The following is an 18,489-nucleotide window of genomic DNA, read 5'->3' as shown; positions in this document are numbered from 1 at the left end:
TTTTTTGCATATTATCTCCATGAAGTGAGTAATTACTAGCATTAGAATATGTTAAAATGTGAGAAGACATCAGATTAGCAGCATGAAAAATGTTTTTATTTCATTGTTTTCATATCACTTTCTGATATTGGGTTTTAAACATGTTTCTTTACTTCAAAAATTAAATGCATGGATATTTTTGTAACTCCATAGAAAAAAAAAGGCTTGATCACACTGTTTTTTCATGGCTAAGGAGGAATAAAAACACTCAAAAAATAAATCTTGACTCAAGTTCTCACACTTCATGCATGAAGGGGTTAAAAAAAAAAAAAAAAACCTGTTAATTACAGTCTCATAACAATAACAAGGAATTGATTTACACTCAAACATGTTATTGCAGATCAAGTTTTATCAAGAATAGCAAAGTTACAGTAATGCTATGAATTGCAGTGCATGGGATGATACATAACTGTCCACTGTGTTGGCTGATATGGAACTAAAACAATAAAATCCATGAATATACAAGAGCAGCTTTGAATAGCTGTCCACTGTAGTGACCACTATGCATGAAAGGGTTAAGCACACTTCTCATTTCTTTTTTAGTTCATGGTTGTGGAACAGTGCCACAGCTTATTTATCAATGAAACTATGTCATATCTGTGGGTCATTCAGTAATTGGAAACTTGGAGCACTGTCAAGTAATAAACAGTCTATATATAAATGTAAGTTAAATAGCGCAAATTGATGGATAAAGTTATCTGGGTCTTTTTTTTTTTTTTTTTTGGCCCAGTATTCCTACATTACCTAAATAGTAGCTGCATAGGGGCGGAAACCTCCAGCCCAGCACAGTGGACAAAGAGTCCACGCCTTCTTTATCCCGCTGCTGTATATCCCCAACCCCCCCACTTCTGCCAACACTCACACTGATACCTGACAAGGTAAGACAGCATTCAGGGATTTTTATTGACTTTGATAGAATCGCGATCTGAAACTGGCCTTTGAGAACTCGTCCGTGTTACTCTGTGCGTCTGCGCGTCTTTCCTCGTGCGCGCTGGTCTTCTTCTAATCCTGCTGCGCGTGGCGGTCCCACTGGAGGCTGGTGAGCCCGTGTCTGTCCGTGGACAAGTGTCCGCGCGTTAACACACCTGCATGTGTGCATCTCCGGTGGCTTTAACCCTTTCATGCATGAATTATGAGAACCTTAATCAAGATTTTTTTTTTTTTTTCCTGAGTGTTTTTATTCCTCTTTAGGCATGGAAAAACAAAACTAAACAAAAAAACAATGTGATTGAATTTTGAAATGAAATGTGAAATGAAACCATGTTTAATGCAGCTAATCTGATATTCTCTCACATTTTAACATATTCTAATACTAGTTATTACTCACTTCATGGAGATAATATACAAAAAATAAATATTAACAATTGATTTCCACTCAAGAACCAATCAAGAACAGCAAAGTTACAGTAATGGTATGAATTGCAGTTTATGAGATGATGCATAAGTGTCCACTGTGTTGGTTGATATGGAACTAAAACAACAAAACCCATGAATATACAAGAGAACAGCTGGAGAGTAACTGTCCACTGGAGTGACCACTATGCATGAAAGGGTTAATGTGTACAGACTCCTGTGTCTTTCAATGAGGCCCTGACAGTCTTGCATGTGCGCTTGTAGAACTGCCTTCCACGCGTGTTTTTGCAATGTGTTGTGTTTTTACGCACATGTGGACGATATGAGGTTGGAGCACCAAGGATTTAGTGTGATATGAAAGTGAAAACAAACACTATGGTTATGATTGCGACTGCAGCTACTCACTGAACATAGTTCATTTCCTCTGGTAATTAAACAGTTGCCTGATCCAACACTGGACTCTGTGTGACAGTGAAAGTTAACTTATCATCATACTCCTAGGATCCTGATCATTAAAGCCATGACTCCCTGAACATAGTGCACTATATAGAAAAAGAAGCTTACTAATTTTTTATTAATATAAATGTATATCGATGGCCAAAAAACAAAACCTCCTATCTGCAAATTATTAGAGTTTGAGTTTTCACATTAAATGGTGAGAACAAGGATGTATTGTTAACACATAATATAGAAAGAGCGTCTTAGAACAGTAGAATATGCTTGGATATCATTAACAAAGACCATACTATAATAAAGCTAAAAAAAATTTTTTTGTTTCCTGAAAAAAGTGATTTTTTCAGATAGGAGGTTTTGTATTCTGGCCATCAATATATACATTTTTTTTTTTTTTTTTACAGAGAAAACAACGCTCAGAATAAGTTTCCATATATAAATGGTGATAAAAGCACTAAAATTCTTACTATACTATATATAAATACTATATATACATATATATATAGTCATGGAAAAAATTATTAGACCATCAAAAGTCATTAAAAACAATGGTTATGCAATCAAGTACTAACTCCTGTGTGTATCATGTGACTAAAACAGACAGAAAAGAAAACATGGGATGCCTAAAAGCACTGTTTTTGGCAGTACAATGCCATAGCTATTGATGTAAGAACTGAAGTGATTTTGGTTATTATCAAGAAAACCATGGAAAATGGCTAGATATCAACTCTTAAATTAAACTCTTATGAGCTATTTTTGTTGATATCATTATATTTGTCCAAACAAATGTACCTTTACCTGTTCCAGGCATTAAAATGAACAAGAAATCTAAGAAAACAAGGGTGGTCTAGTAATTTTTTCTGTGACTGCATATTTGATGAATGGAAAATAAAGGTAAAGGAAAAAAGTAAAGGAAAGATACAGTCCAAGCATTATGAGCAGCTGCAGGATGGGAAAGTGAAAGTGTCAGCTCTCCTACTACAAAAATAGTATGGAAGTATAAACATCTACATATTAAACAGTTAGGGAAATATGTGATGTGGTGAACAAACTCTTCATTATTAATGTCACTGTTGAGAGTCTCGGGTGATATTTTAATATGTATAGGACAATTATGAAGGTTTATTTATACGTGTGTTCTTTTTCCTGCAGGATTTCCCATGGCATCTGTTTCTATTTCTACACTCTCTGCCCTTCTTCTTTTTCTGCTCCACTTCCTGACAGTATCCCCTGCCACACAAGATGACCTTATAATCAATACCAAGCATGGGAAAGTTCAAGGGAAGTTGCTTTCTGTACTGGGTGGCAACATAAGGGCATTTCTAGGGATTCCTTATGGAAAACCACCGCTAGGGAAACTGCGATTCCGATCTCCAGAGCCCGCAGAGCAATGGACCATTGTGCGGGATGCCACGAAATTACCAAATTCCTGCTACCAGTTGCCAGATACATACTATCCAGGTACGGCACAAGTTTACTTATAGGTGGACATAATACATTTACAGAGCTACAGCTTCATATATATATATATATATATATATATATATATATATATATATATATATATATATACACATAAGGGGCAAGGAGTACGTGTTGTGGGTATGGGGTATGTGTATGTTTTGGGTTCGGTTTGTTTCTTTGTTAACACTCTAACAGCAAAATTATTGGTTGAATTCATACTAAATAGGGTTTATAGATTCCCAGTGACCCACAATAGATGTCATTACATTTTGGGAACAGTCGGTCAAAGTAAAATTTTTTATGAATTTTCAAAGTCTTTTTTTCCCCATTCACTTATAATGGGCAAAATGTCAAATGTCTGTAGCAGCAAAACTATTGGTTGAATTCAAACCAAATTTGGTTTATAGATTGCCAGTGACCCAAAATAGATGTGGTTACATCTTGGGAAAAGTAGGTATCAGTTCACATTTTTTATTATTTTTTAAAAATCTTTTTTCTTCTCCCATTTACCTATAATGGGTGAAAATTTCAATGTCTATAAAAACATCAATATTGTTTCAATTTACTTCAAACTTCACACATATATAGAGGCACTTGATATGCTGACATCAGCACATGCATAGATGTGATGAAATCAGCTGGATCAATGTCAAAATAAGTACAATATGTGCGAGGGGTGGGGTTTGTTGTGCCTGGCACCACTTGTTTTTTAGTTTTTTTTATTTTTGTAGTATTGATAATTTCTTTCCTGCTACTTTTTATTATACTTGCAACCGTAACACACAACAATTTTCCCTGGGATTAATAAAGAATTCTGATTCTGATGATGAACTGTAGATACTATATTATTTGCCTAGGCGTAATGTTGACTTAATAGACATACATTATATCATGTCACATCAGTGTTGTGTGAGGGGCAAAAAGAATGTTTGCACATTCCTGCAATATCAGCCACTGCTTGGTACACAGATGAGGTCAGATGTTTACTATTGTCAAAAAGCCAGACCTAACTTTTTACATTTCCCATACTGTGCCAGCACTGGAGAAATGTCTGGCTGAAACATGATCATTTAGGAAGAGGCCAAGGATGCAACGAAAATACTTTTTGCAGAACACTGTACTATCAGGGAGTACTCTGCATAAGAATATGCATAACACAGTAAAGATGCATGCTGACTGTGATGTGGAGGAAGCCAAGTGAGAAGGGTGGTAGCTCAGAAGTTGCAGTTGTTTCACATAGCAAGCGTGACTTGATATTTTCAGAGAGATAAGACTTGTGGGAGTCTGTATATTTTTTCTAAGGTTTTGTGCTGCTTTCTGTAGCTTCTCCCATAATGCCAAGCAAAAGGGGAGTAATGAAAATGGCAATGCATGGATTACACAGTTTTTAAGCATCTGAAGTCATCTTTGGAAGCTTCCAGGCTGTTTAAAAGCAGACGTATGTTAAAATGGAAAATCATTTGTAATATAATTATGAACTTTCATAACATCAGATAAAGCTGTTGGATGAACTAAAAGATATATTGAAAAAAATGCTGAAATAATGAAAAACTGAATCTAAATATATAAGGCCAAGGTGTCTTTAAATGCAAAACTAACTATTTAACATACACAAAGAGTTTTAATAAATTTAGTAAAATATGACAGGACTGTTTGCCTTGGCTGTGCAGTAATAACCCCAACCTTTTAAGCATGAATTAAATAGGAGAATTAGACATTTTAAGACAGAAATCAGGCTTAAAAGGACTTTAGTCTGAATCTTTTGTTCCTGTAACACTTGGTTGACCCTAGTGCGGCTAAAGAGCTCCATGTATGTCCATGTGTGAATGAAACTTGACCCTGAAAGGCCACTGCACTGGGCTTATGAATGTTTGTCTTGACCTCATGTGACATATTCTCACACATTAACACATTGGCACACATGAAGTGAATTGCTGAATGATTTATTACCGTATTGTAGAAAGTAATGGAAGTGGCAGCTGCATTTTTAGGCTTTTTTTTGTGTCTAAACAATAGCCAAAAAAATTATTTCTGCTCAAACTGCTGTAGAAATGCACACATACACAAGCTGATATAGACCCACTGTGTACATGTTATAATGCGGCCACACCTTATAAAAGCATGTTGTTACTCAAACATTTAGGCAGAGTCATGGATACATCACTATTTATAGACATGGCCACCTGTTAGGGGTTGTTTGAAAGCTGTCTACAAATGGTGACAGTCATATGTCCAGAGGAAATGCCCAGAATAAGCTCCAAATATAGAAATGACAACACTAATAAATATAGACTGGAGAACTCTATCACTACTTCTGCCAGAGCAGTTAAGATGAAAACAAACTTGGGATATCTGTGTTAAAATTAAGCAACTCCTGTTTACTTTAAAACACTTGCTCCCAATCAAGGTCCATGTACAGTAGATCAAGTTTAACTTTAACTTATCACTTATCTTAAAGTTATGTGAAACTGCAGCGAGCATAAAGTCATTCAGCAATAAATGTCTATCAGCAGTGATTAATAAGAATTATTGTTTCCAGGGTTCAAGGGCACAGAGATGTGGAACCCAAACACTCCCCTTAGTGAAGACTGTCTGTACCTAAATGTTTGGACCCCTCAGTTCAACAAAACCCAGCCACAGCCCCCACCTTTGGCCCCCGTCCTTGTCTGGATTTATGGGGGCGGGTTCACCGTTGGAACATCAACTCTGGACATTTACGATGGGCGTTTTCTGAGCAAATCTGAAGGCACCGTTGTGGTATCGATGAATTATAGGTAAGAACTATAAAGTCATAAATGTGTAATAAAGTATGTTATGCTGGCTTCATAAATGCTTTGATTCAGACAATGATTGCCATCAAAAGGTTATAATATTAAGCTATTTGGACGCAGCATCATAAAGCGATTACACAAACAGATTAAAAAAATATGTTCGTGCAGGTATTTTTATTACTATATAGTGGCAGTGACTTTATAGCTCTTGTAGGTATACATGGTTTGTGTTGTTATTGTGATACAATCTTACTGATTATTTGCCATTTTTATATTATATTGTCAAGAAACATGTAATTATTAGCATCCCCAGAGGAAAAATCTGTGCAACATAAGAGTAGCAAGCACAGGAATAAAATAACAAATATACAGCTTGCTCTTTTCTCACATATTTTTTACATTAGAATCAACTGAAAAGTTAAAATAAGGGACCAGGTTTTCATAATAGTTCATAATTGGAAAAACGTCAACTTCGCCAAAACTCTCGTTTTTCGATGAAAAGTTTTTGTGCTGGCAAGAGGTGTTTTTTTTCGGGCGTAGCGAAATTGGTATATCATGCAAAACTGTAATGGAAAGAGCTTTTTCTGCAACTAGAGTCACGTGATTAAAAAAAACAGATGTTGATGGATGTTACAAGAGGCGAAGAAGAAGAGTTTTAAAAGAAACGCTTGTATGTGTGGACACACCAGGAAACCCAATCATTTTTTAATTTAGTATGAGATAGAGGGGTAATATATAATAATAATAATAATAATAATAATAATAATAATAATAATAATAATAATGAATATATCTGTAAATCAACACGATATTTATGTTCGTCGCCATGTTTATGGAATGACTTCTCATGTCATTTTGCGATAATAAATAAACAAATCATCGCATTCATGATTTAATGAAAAAACCGACAATACACACTTGTGTTTTTTCAACATTTAGTAAATATCGGTAAAGTTTTGCACAGATGTCCAATGGAAAAGCCACTACTCACTGGAATATTTGTGGTTCATTGTTGACTGTGGCAGATCAACAGAATATGGTCAAACGTCACAGTCTGTACCATTATTGGGAAACACTGATCATGATTTCACAGTGAAGTTGACCTTTGACCTTTGTTATATCAAATGCCATCACTTCATCATTTTGTCCAGTTACACATTTTATCCGGTGTTATATTGAGGTCATGGGTGGATGCATCTAAAGACAGTAGCTAAGATGTACTGAGTAAACAGCGTCTCAGCTTCCATTTGTGTGTTTATCACTGACAGAGTCGGAGCTTTTGGCTTTCTTTCTCTTCCTGACAACAAAAATATCCGTGGAAATGCAGGCCTGCTGGACCAGCGCTTGGCCCTGCAGTGGGTCGCTGATAACATTGCTGCCTTTGGAGGGGACCCATCAAAGGTAAAAAAATAAAAATAAAAATCTGTTCTTTTTTTTTTTTTTAACTTTATTTTTATTGTTTATTTTCTGTACATTACAAAACAAAACAAACAGGGGACATTTGGGATACGTTGACCATAATAAACCTTATGACTAACAGTTGTTTTTAGTAGTGTGACGCTGAATTGAAAATTGTCCATTTCTTCCATTTATCATGACACTGCTCCTCTTGAGTCGTCAGTCTATGGGTCAGAATCTCCATCTCAAATATTCCATCCACAGTTTGTATCGACTCGTTAGTTGTAGGTGGTTCTAATCTGCACCATATTTTGGTAACAGCCTTTTTGCAGGCTGCTAATATTATTTTAAACAAATATCTATCATTTTTTTCTTACATTATTACCAATAATACATCCAAAATACATCACCAAACATGTTTTAGGAATTGCATAACCCAATGTCTTTTTTTTTTTTTTTTAAATATCTTTTTATTTCACAAAAGAAAATCATCCAGATACAGTATATACATAGTGATACCGGGTCTTACTTTTTGCAGTTCTCCTTTGTCCTCTCTTCCCGCCTCCCACCTCTAAAGGAATAAACCAACTAAACACACTCAAAAGTCACAAGCCAAAAACATAAAAGTCTGAATATAAGAAGAAATAAATAAAAATAGAAATAAAAAAAACAAACAAACAAACAAACAAACATATATATATATATATATATATATATATATATATAAATATAATCATCACCCTCATCATCATCACAATAACAGTAATAGGGGTAAAAACATAAGCATGAGCATAGTGATGTATGCTGTAACATAAATAGCAATAATAGGGCAGTACTCATGACGTACAAACTCAAACTTTCTCCATACCAGTAAGTAAAGGCAACCAAAATTCATTAAAAAGATGGCCACAATTATATTTATCCAAAGTCAGTTTTTCTAAAGGTAAAAAAGAAGAAAATTGATCATGGAAAATCTTACAAGATGGAGGGGAGTCATTCTTCCAGAATAAAAGTATGCATTTCTTTGCAAAGTAAGAAATCAAAATTAGTATCCTGCATTCTTTATGATCTAACTGTAAATGATATGTGTCATTTAGTAAATATAAACTGCTGCTTACATCAAATTGTAAGTCCAAGACTGATTGAGTGAAAAAGTGAATTGAGCTCCAACAACTTTTTAAAAGGTCGCAGGCCCAGAACATGTGCATGAATGTCCCCTCCCTCTTTTTGCATTTATGGCACATTGATGAGATATCCCTTGATATTCTATGCATTTTTATCGGAGTTAGGTAGATGTTGTGGATGAATTTAAAATTAGCTTCCTTAATTTTATTACTTGTAAAAGGAAAATTAATTCTTTCACAGATGTTTAACCAGGCATTATCTTATCAGTTATCGTATCTTAACAGCTGTTGAACATACACTATATTGCCAAAAGTATTTGCTCACCTGCCTTGACTCGCATATGAATTTCAGTGCCATCCCATTCCTAGTCTATGGGGTTCAATATGACGTGGGTCCACCCTTTGCAGCTATAACAGCTTCAACTCTTCTGGGAAGGCTGTCCACAAGGTTTAGGAGTATGTTCATGGGAATTTTGGACCATTCTTCCAGAAGTGCATTTGTGAGGTCACACACTGATGTTGGACAGAAGGCCTGGCTCTCAGTCTCCGCTCTAATTCATCTCAAAGGTGTTCTGTGGGGTTGAGGTCAGGATTCTGTGCAGGCCAGTCCAGTTCATCCACACCAGACTCTGTCATCCACGTCTTCATGGACCTTGCTTTGTGCACTGGTGCACAGTCATGTTGGAAGAGGAAGGGGCCAGCTCCAAACTTCCCACAAAGTTGGGAGCATGGAATTGTCCAAAATGTCTTGGTATGCTGAAGCATTCCCAGTTCCTTTCACTGGAACTAAGGGGCCAAGCCCAGCTCCTGAAAAACAACCCCACACCATAATCCCCCCTCCACCAAACTGTACACTTGGCACAATGCGGTCCGACAAGTATCGTTCTCCTGGCGACCGCCAAACCCAGACCCGTCCATCAGATTGCCAGATGGAGAAGCGCGAATGGTCACTCCAGAGAAGGCGCCTCCACTGCTCTAGAGTCCAGTGGCGGCGTGCTTTACACCACTGCATCCGGCGCTTTGCATTGCACTTGGTGATGTATGGCTTGGATGCAGCTGCTCGGCCATGGAAACCCATTCCATGAAGCTCTCTGCGCACTGTTCTAGAGCTAATCTGAAGGCCACATGAAGTTTGGAGGTCTGTAGCGATTGACTGCAGAAAGTTGGTGACCTCTTCGCACTATGCGCCTCACCATCCGCTGACCCCGCTCCGTCAGTTTACGTGGCCTACCACTTCGTGGCTGAGTTTGCTGTCGTTCCCAAACACTTCCACTTTCTTATAATACAGCTGACAGTTGACTGTGGAATATTTAGGAGCCAGGAAATTTCACGACTGGATTTGTTGCACAGGTGGCATCCTATCACAGTTCCACGCTGGAATTCACTGAGCTCCTGAGAGCGACCCATTCTTTCACAAATGTTTGTAAAAGCGGTCTGCATGCCTAGGTGCTTGATTTTATAAACCTGTGGCCATGGAAGTGATTGGAACACCGGATTCTGATTATTTGAATGGGTGAGCCGATACTTTTGGCAATATAGTGTACATTATCCCAGAATGATGTAAGTTTAGGACATAAACAAAAGACATGATTTACATTGACATCTCCACATTTCTCTCCAACAAGGTTGAACTCTGGACACATATTTAGTTGTAATTTTAGGTGTTATGAAAAATCTAATTATATTTTTCCAGCAATGTTCCCTCCATGTTCTTGAAGAAGTGGTTGACAAAAAAAAAAAAAATCTGTTCTTAATTATATAACTGACACCATTTTAAGAAGAGACAAAAAGAAAATGTGAAAGAAACTTTTGTACCTCAAATAAACATGCTGTTGCTGTTTCCAGGTGACTCTGTTTGGGGAAAGTGCAGGTTCAGCATCTGTGGGCTTCCACCTGCTCTCTCCAGGCAGTAAAGATCTTTTTCAAAGGGCTGTGATGCAGAGCGGCTCCCCTAATGCACCCTGGGCCTCAGTCAGCCAGGAGACGGCCTGGGATCGGTGTGTGCATGCATACTGTCCATCTTGTATATTCACTGATTTTTGTTAATCCACACATGTATCTCTTTGACTTGACACCCCATGGTTCAATGTTCTGTTTTACACCCCCCTCCCTTTCATCTTCCATATTATTATTCCATCTCCCTCCTTCCTTTCTTCCATCCTCCCTTGTTTGTCCTCCTTATGTACCATTTTAATTCATTTTTTTGTGTCATCCATGCAGACTGTCTACTCCCAGTTGGCCTTATACCTTTTTTTTTTTTTTTTTGATTGTCTTACACCGGTTTGTGTAAATATCTAGGTCCACAACTCTGGTGAAGAAACTGGGGTGTCCCACGTCCCCTGCAGCTGCTTTAGAAGCTTGTCTAGAGAAGGCTGATCCTGAGGAAATCTCATCCAAGCAATATGAAGTTCTCACAAAGCCTTCAATTATAAGCCTTCCCTTTGCGCCTCATGTTGATGGGAACTTCCTACCAGACACAATAGAAGTAGGTGTGTGTGTGTGGTGTGCATGTGTGTATTCCTGTGTGTACGGGTGGGTATATGTCTATATGGACCTCTGTGTAAGAATGATTTATGTATTTATCTTACCTCATGTATTCAACCTAAACTGAGTTCGGTGTTGTTGGGTCTGGTTGCCTGCTGTTTCAATAATATTTCAGATATTGGATTTTTGACTTACACGCTTTGAAACCGATAACTCAGACGTCTCTTGACATTCTACTGAGATAATATTTCTATATGATGTAACCTGGATACAAGTAAATATGAAGTAAATGACCTTTCTCTCAATCATCAAAACAGTAAGACAAAATTTGTCTTACAGGAGTGATATTTTGCTTTTTTTAAATGAAATTATACATTTTAAAACATTACCCTGTGGTCTACATAAACTGTAAATGCTATGCTTGGGTCTGAATTCTTCATTAATTCAACTCCACAGGTCCACCTTCTACCCTATTTTTGGGTAATGACATCAGAAAGGTCACTTTGAGTGCTGGCCTTTTAAATGCAAATGAGCCACTTCAAGCCCCACCCCCTTCCAGGTTGTTGGCTGTGCTGTTCTGTCCCGTTCAACCAACAACTGAACATTTTATGTAATTGGCTCGAAGTTGGACATATTTTCAGTATGGACTACAGCCGCTGCTGCTGACAAACAATTAGGGCGTACTCGGAGAAATGTTCAGCAGAAGTCTTGACCTTATTTGTGCAAATGTCGTGACGTAACTAGTTATAGATGCAACAAATCGAGAAGGAATTAAAACGAGTTGTAGAAATCCACTCAATTTTTGGTACAATGAATATAAAGATAGCTTTGCAGCACCTGGAGGGTTCAAATTCAAATGTTAAGAACTATTAGGGTCCAAATACACAAATAAATGAACCAAAGACTAATAAAAGTGGGTTTAGCAAAATATGACCCCTTTAAAAAGAGAGGGTAGAATAATTGGCAAATAAATTATTAATTTAATGTCCACAAACTGTTCTGTCTTGTCTTTCAGGCGCTGTTGCAAACCACTAAACCCAAAAAGGACGTGCTATTAGGCTTAAACAAAGATGAAGGGACCTATTTTCTACTTTACGGAATGCCTGGATTTAACCTTTCTGGCCTGAGTCTAATTACAAGAAAAGAATACCTACAAGGAATACCCCTTGCGATGGCTGACGCCAGTGAGGTCACCAGACAAGCTGGCATTTTCCAGTACACAGACTGGGCAGATGAGAATAATAGGATGAAAAACCGGGACTTGATGGGTAGTCTGGTTGGAGACCAGTTTTTTGTTTGTCCACTGCTTGAGTTTGTCGACAGGTAAGTGAAATATTCTGAGTCAGATTTCTGACTTTTCTGATCAAATAAGACACTGAAAGGACTTCTTGTAGTCCCAGACCCGGAATCTAAAAGGAAGGCAAAGTAAAACAATGTGACAGCCATGAGAGACTCTGATAGAACAAAGTGTATCATACATCTAAAGTAAAGTTTCTAGAAAGTGTCAGAAACCAGGTGTTAGACACAAGAAAAAGACTAGAATGAAGAATCCTTGTCAGTATATATTCTACATGTGGACATGCAACACACACCGAAATCGACCCTCTGCTTTTAACCCATCACTAGCTGAACATGCACATGGGGCACATCAGCCCTTGAGCAAGGCACATTTCTCTGCTGGTCTGGGAACAGGCAGCCCTTCAATTATCCAGCCTAATCTGTGATAGATTCAAATGAAACAGTACAATTAACCCTTTGAGCGCTAGAGTTTTTTTTTTTTTAAATTCAATTTTGATATCAAAATTTGAAAACTTTACTTACTTCCTAAACCAGCTCAGGACCATACTTTTAAAACTTGATTTTCTTCTTCACTTTGAATAGAAATTGATTGAAGGGGCACATGTCGGCCATTTATCGGTGTGAGGTGGTAACAAGATTTGGCATTCTATCTGGAGCTATGGTGTGTTTTGTTCAGTCATGTTAATTGTCGCAATATTACGACTTTGGCACTTAAAGTGTTAACTTGTACTAAGTCCACTTTGTCTTTGATTAGTGTTTTTTTTCTTTTCTTTTTTTTTTTTCCTATATTGCATTATAACTTAGAAATGTACAGTTCTGAAGTTATCTTTGGGAACTGACCCAGCAGTACAAAGCTTGTGCTTGCATTTGTCTAAAAGTTGCATGTGACATTTATTTGGGTTTGTTCACAGAGCTCAACATGGTTTCATTAGCAAGGACTCTGTTATTGGGTTTAAAGCTGCGGGAGACTTTTGTGACCAATTTTTCATTAAATCTGTAAAACCCCAGTCATAGCCTAAGTATCATGAATCTGTAAGGCTTTCTGTGATTACTCACCTGAATCTCTAGCATTACGGTGAACAATTTCGAAGTGCCATCCACCATAAACAAACCATGTGTTTACAAACAGAGCCGGGAGGTCACTCGGGCATCCTCGGAATTTTGTCGCGACGTGCATTGTGGGAAGCGAAGGCTCGCACACCTGCCTGGCAGCGGTAGCTGCTACAGACAGGCACAATGCAGAAACGGCAGGAGATCCCTTCCCTTTATGCATATTCCTCCAGCCGTTTCCACATCGTGTTTGTTCCATCCATGGTTTCATCCATATAATATCATATGGTTGTGCTGCCACTGTCAGGCGGCTGCACGAACCTCCCTTTCCCACAATGCACGTCGCGACAAAATTCCGAAGATGCCCGAGTGACCTACTGGCTCTGTTATTGTCATTATTCCTGCCTGCCTGTAAATTGTGTGGTGTAAATTAATATGTGGTGCATAATATTAATGCTTTACCAGAAAACTAACATCCCAGTCAAGGAGAGCAACAAGTCAGTTTTTATACCATTTCCTGTCCTGTTTCATATACAGTCAGGGATGGGTTTAACTAAGCAAATAGGTAAGAACCTTCCATTGGATAATGACTGCAGTGATTATTATGTTTCAGCTGCACCAAGTTCTTTAACCCTAACTGATGCAGTCAGTAGCGTCTCATTTCTTAACAACTATCAGTTTGTTGTAGAGCATAAAGATTGAACTGTGTTTCAGTGGAAAAATGGTCTAATGAGTCCAGTTTGACCCTGTTCCAGACAGATGGACACATCAGGGTGAGAGGAGAGGTGGATGAAGTGTTTACCCATCATGCCTACTAGTGTCTACAGTACATGTGGGGGCAGTGCTATGACCCGGGGTTGGTTCAGTTGGTCAGGTCTAGGTTCAGCAATGTTTTGTGTCCAAAGTATAAGGTCAGCAACATCTGTGGATTTTTTTTCTTTCCCGATGGCACAGATATATTCCAAGATGACAATCCCAGGACTCATCTGGCTCTAATTATGAAAGAGAAGTTCTGGGAGAATGAGATGTCCTTTTCCCACACGAATTGGCTACAACATTGTCCAGACCTGAACCACATTGAGAATCACTGGGATGTAATGGAGAAACATTTATACAGTGGTCCTGATTCAAATTTGGATGGAAATAAATATTGTGACATTTATTGACATTGCTTAACCTATAAGACCTAAACATCCATCATGGACCAAAAGTATCTACTGATCTAAAATGTTTAATACCTATTGATCCACTAATCCTATTAATACATTGAAGTAATTGGTGTAAAATACAGTTTATCATCTTTTCATGGTCATCAGATATGACCCATTTGGACATTCAGAGGCTCCGTAGTTACCATGGAAACACCATCATCTTCTACAACATTGATTCACCAGTAAAACCTATGGAGTTGGATCAATGACAGTGGATGGAGACACTTGGTTTATGTTGAATTACAGACATATTTTACTGAAAAAGTCACTTTTTATGTAGTTTTCTCTGTTTTAGATATAATAACCCTCAACTTTAATCTGAGCTTTTCTAAACATCTACATGATCAGTGAATTAAATATCGGAAAATACCTGATTTGTACTGATAAAATACAAAATACAGAGAATAATATTCTAAATAAATGGTGATAAATCACTTAAGAAAGGTTAAATAGAGAGAAAATTTCATTTGGGAATTGGCATAAAAGTAGGGCTGGGTCTTTATGGGTAAAGTATTGGAGGACATAAATAATGTCATAGTGAATATTTCTCATAATCAAAGCTAAAGGTGGTACAACAAAACATAAGAGCAGTGTTTTTCATCCTTGGGGTTGGGACCCTACATGGGGTCATCTGAAGATCAAATGGAGTTGTCTGAAATTTCTAGTAACTGATAAAAATAAAAACTTACTAATAAAAAATCTATGGTGAGTTGAGAGAGACAATACCAAAACATAAAAGACATGACAAACGCTGAAGCTGAAACTGAAGCACTGTGGTACTGTTTATCTTTCAAATGTTCATTGTGGTCAGTTTAAGATGCTGCAGCTCTTTCATAATTCATAGTTTGAATTGTTGTTTGTTCAGTATTAATTTGCAGCCTTAAAAATCCAAGCTGGACTGACTGTATCCTGACCAAGGAAAATAAAATTCTCTCTTTGTACAGTACTCTACACCTGGCTTTTCTGCCTCCGTCCATAATAATATACATTATATAGACTAAATGTCATCTAAAATTAACGTTTATTTGCAACATAGTATAGCAAAATATTACGTGATCAAAAACAAATTAATTTTAGAAAAAAAAAAAAAAAATTGTCTGTTTTGAATGTCTGGGGTCGCCAGAAATTTGTGATGTTAAAATGGAGTCACGAGCCAAAAAAGGTTTGGAACCACTAAATTAAAGTGTGGACTTTTTTGCCTGGCTGTGTATATTCTATGTGTTTCGGACACATTATTTACTGAGAAAATTCAGTGTATATTTATTTCAATAGTGTCATTCTTTTTCCAGGTACTCACAACATGGTGGTAAAGCCTTCCTATATTTATTTGACCACCGATCTTCTGTCAACCCTTGGCCGGCGTGGATGGGCGTTATGCACGGCTACGAGATAGAATTCGTCTTTGGGATGCCGCTCAATGTCTCCCTTGGGTACACAAAGAATGAAGTGAACATGACCAAGAAGTTCATGAAACACTGGGTCAACTTTGCCACTACAGGGTTTGTGCAGTACAGTATAATCCACTGGTCTGATCATTTTGCACCGTAAATTTTTGTATAGAGGTGTTAGATTTTCTTAATTGGACTTTGTCCTCGTCAGGAACCCAGGTCTTGATGGAGCTAAGTGGCCCGTCTTCATGCCTGAACAACAGGAGTACGTTACTCTCAACTACAACCACCCGGAACAAAAGAGGATGTGGAGAGCTACAGAGTGTCGTTTCTGGAACAAATTAATACCACAAGTACAGAGAGTTTCAGGTAAGAATATCCATCCACACACACACACATACTTAGACACGCAGCGAGTACGCTACACTCTTATCTGCAGTAGGTGGTATTGCGTCAGGCTCTGTTAGGGAGGCGTGTTGCCTTGTTTAGCCTGTGGAGGAGATGTGTATCCTGGCTTTCTCCCCCTCCGCTTTTCCAGATCTGGAGGTCTGAGTGGGAGGAGGCAAGGGTCAGTCATCACTTCACTTAGCACTAATCACACACAGGGTGAATAATACTAATACACCGCTTCACTGAGCTCATTACTCACACACACACAGTGAGCACTTGTGTTTGTTTATTTATTTATTTTGCTTGGTCTTTTTGTTCTTTCTGTTACCGGCCAGCACTGCATGCATGTAAATGTATTTAGATATCTTCATAAGACCTGTTCCTAAAAAGCACCTTTTTCTCCACAGATGACTTGCAGACCTGTGTTGCTGCGAATGGGATTAAACTACACTGTAATTACATGTTCTTCCTAATTGTACTGGTAATAACTTTAATCATTTAATAATGAGAAGAGAAACATTTTTCGTAAAGCAGAGATTTTTAAAGTACACTATAGGAAAAAAAAAAGAAATAAACATGACATTTGTTGCTAGTGCAGTAGTTATCTGAAATCAGATGAAAAGAGGCAAACGATTATCCTTTGGTTACTATGGTAAACCTTTTATGTGATTATTAGCTTGTTCAGATTTGCAAAGAAACATATTTTTTATTACAAAAAATAATGGTCCAGAATGACAGCTACATTTTTTATATACTTAGTTTCTTGTCTTGTTTCATTTGGGGAAACAAAAATCATTCAAATACACTAGTGGCATCAAAGATGATGAAGGTGAAGTGATTTTAAGCATTTTCTTCTTGCCAGTATTTTAATAATCAAATACACACAAATAAAAATGTTTGTCTTTCTTTAAAATCATGCAAATTGTGTTCAGAGTTCCACTTGAATGGACAATAATAGTCGTTTGTACAAACATATTGTGTATTATATTGACCATTAAATTCTAACTATAAAGCTGATGTACAGAGTGTTCCTTTATATAAATAAATGCATATTTATGTACTATGTTGGCTGGCTGTGCGTGCGATACTCAAATGTAGACACAAATGTGTATGCACATGTTAATCCTCACAAAATAATAACATCACTGTTAATTGTTCTTAATATCCACCTTGTGTGGGTTTGTTTGGAGTATTAAATATGCATAAAGCTCAATGAAATGCACATTAGCAGCTTGATTAAAGACAATATTCTATTGCTAGAGGCTATCTTTAGACATGTAGCTCTTAATATTCCCATCAAAATCACAATTTTACATTTTGCTGAAGCCAAATGGAAATAAAAAAGGCATGTATCTTTGCACTATTCAACAACCATGCATTACACTATATAAACAGACTTGGCAGAAGAATCAAAGCCTCTAACTGTTCTGGGTACTTGTTCTGTCTCTGGGTACTTGGTTTATTTTTTTCATCCCCTTCACCAAATACACACCTTTATAAACTTGCACACAGTAAGTTATGATTCCTCCATAATACCTTTTACATCTGTTACCACAACTTACAGATGTAAACCTGGATGGTGCTTGAGAAAAGGGAATCAGCATATTTGTCAAAGTGGTCTGATGATGACCACCAACATGTGCAGTACTCCCATTTCTGATTTGGGGCCTTCAATACAATACAAAGGTGTACAGAAATAACCCTCAGGTATCAGGGTGCGCCTTTTAGGCACACTTTGCACGTCGTGTTACAAAACTTCATATTTTTCACAATTTAAATAAGGTTAGAATTCAAAAGTTGTTCATTTTGCATGATCTTTAAAATTCTGGCCACCAACTAAAATTTGCACATTGTAAACAAAAGAAAATTAAAAGATTAGCATCTGTCTGCCAAGTGTGCCTAAAACGCACTGTTTCTTCCTTTTGATACGTATGATTAGGGCTGACCTTAATTTACAAAAATAAAATCAAATTAGAGCAGAAAAATAAATCAATATATAATATTTAATAGTTTGATTTATAGGTGTTGGAGTTAATCACTGACATATGCCAGGCTGCAAAAATCA

At 37.3% G+C, this 18,489-nt stretch overlaps 1 protein-coding gene across 1 annotated transcript; it reads left to right on the top strand.

Moving 5' to 3' along the window:
• Nucleotides 1-807: 807 nt before the first annotated feature.
• LOC115430989 (acetylcholinesterase-like) lies at nucleotides 808-16,973 on the top strand. Its single transcript, XM_030151211.1, has 10 exons — nucleotides 808-917; nucleotides 2,998-3,306; nucleotides 5,849-6,083; nucleotides 7,349-7,481; nucleotides 10,448-10,599; nucleotides 10,901-11,087; nucleotides 12,102-12,409; nucleotides 15,936-16,145; nucleotides 16,246-16,403; nucleotides 16,832-16,973. Exons 2-10 carry the CDS (start codon nucleotides 3,006-3,008, stop codon nucleotides 16,924-16,926), a joined length of 1,779 nt encoding a protein of 592 aa, XP_030007071.1. The 5' UTR covers nucleotides 808-917; nucleotides 2,998-3,005; the 3' UTR covers nucleotides 16,927-16,973.
• The last annotated feature ends 1,516 nt before the right edge of the window (nucleotides 16,974-18,489 follow it).

Source organism: Sphaeramia orbicularis, chromosome 13 (genome assembly GCF_902148855.1).
Source record: "Sphaeramia orbicularis chromosome 13, fSphaOr1.1, whole genome shotgun sequence".
NCBI classification, from domain to species: Eukaryota; Metazoa; Chordata; class Actinopteri; order Kurtiformes; family Apogonidae; genus Sphaeramia; species Sphaeramia orbicularis.
Note: the sequence above shows the minus strand (reverse complement) of the source record. Positions and strands in the feature narration are given on the sequence as shown.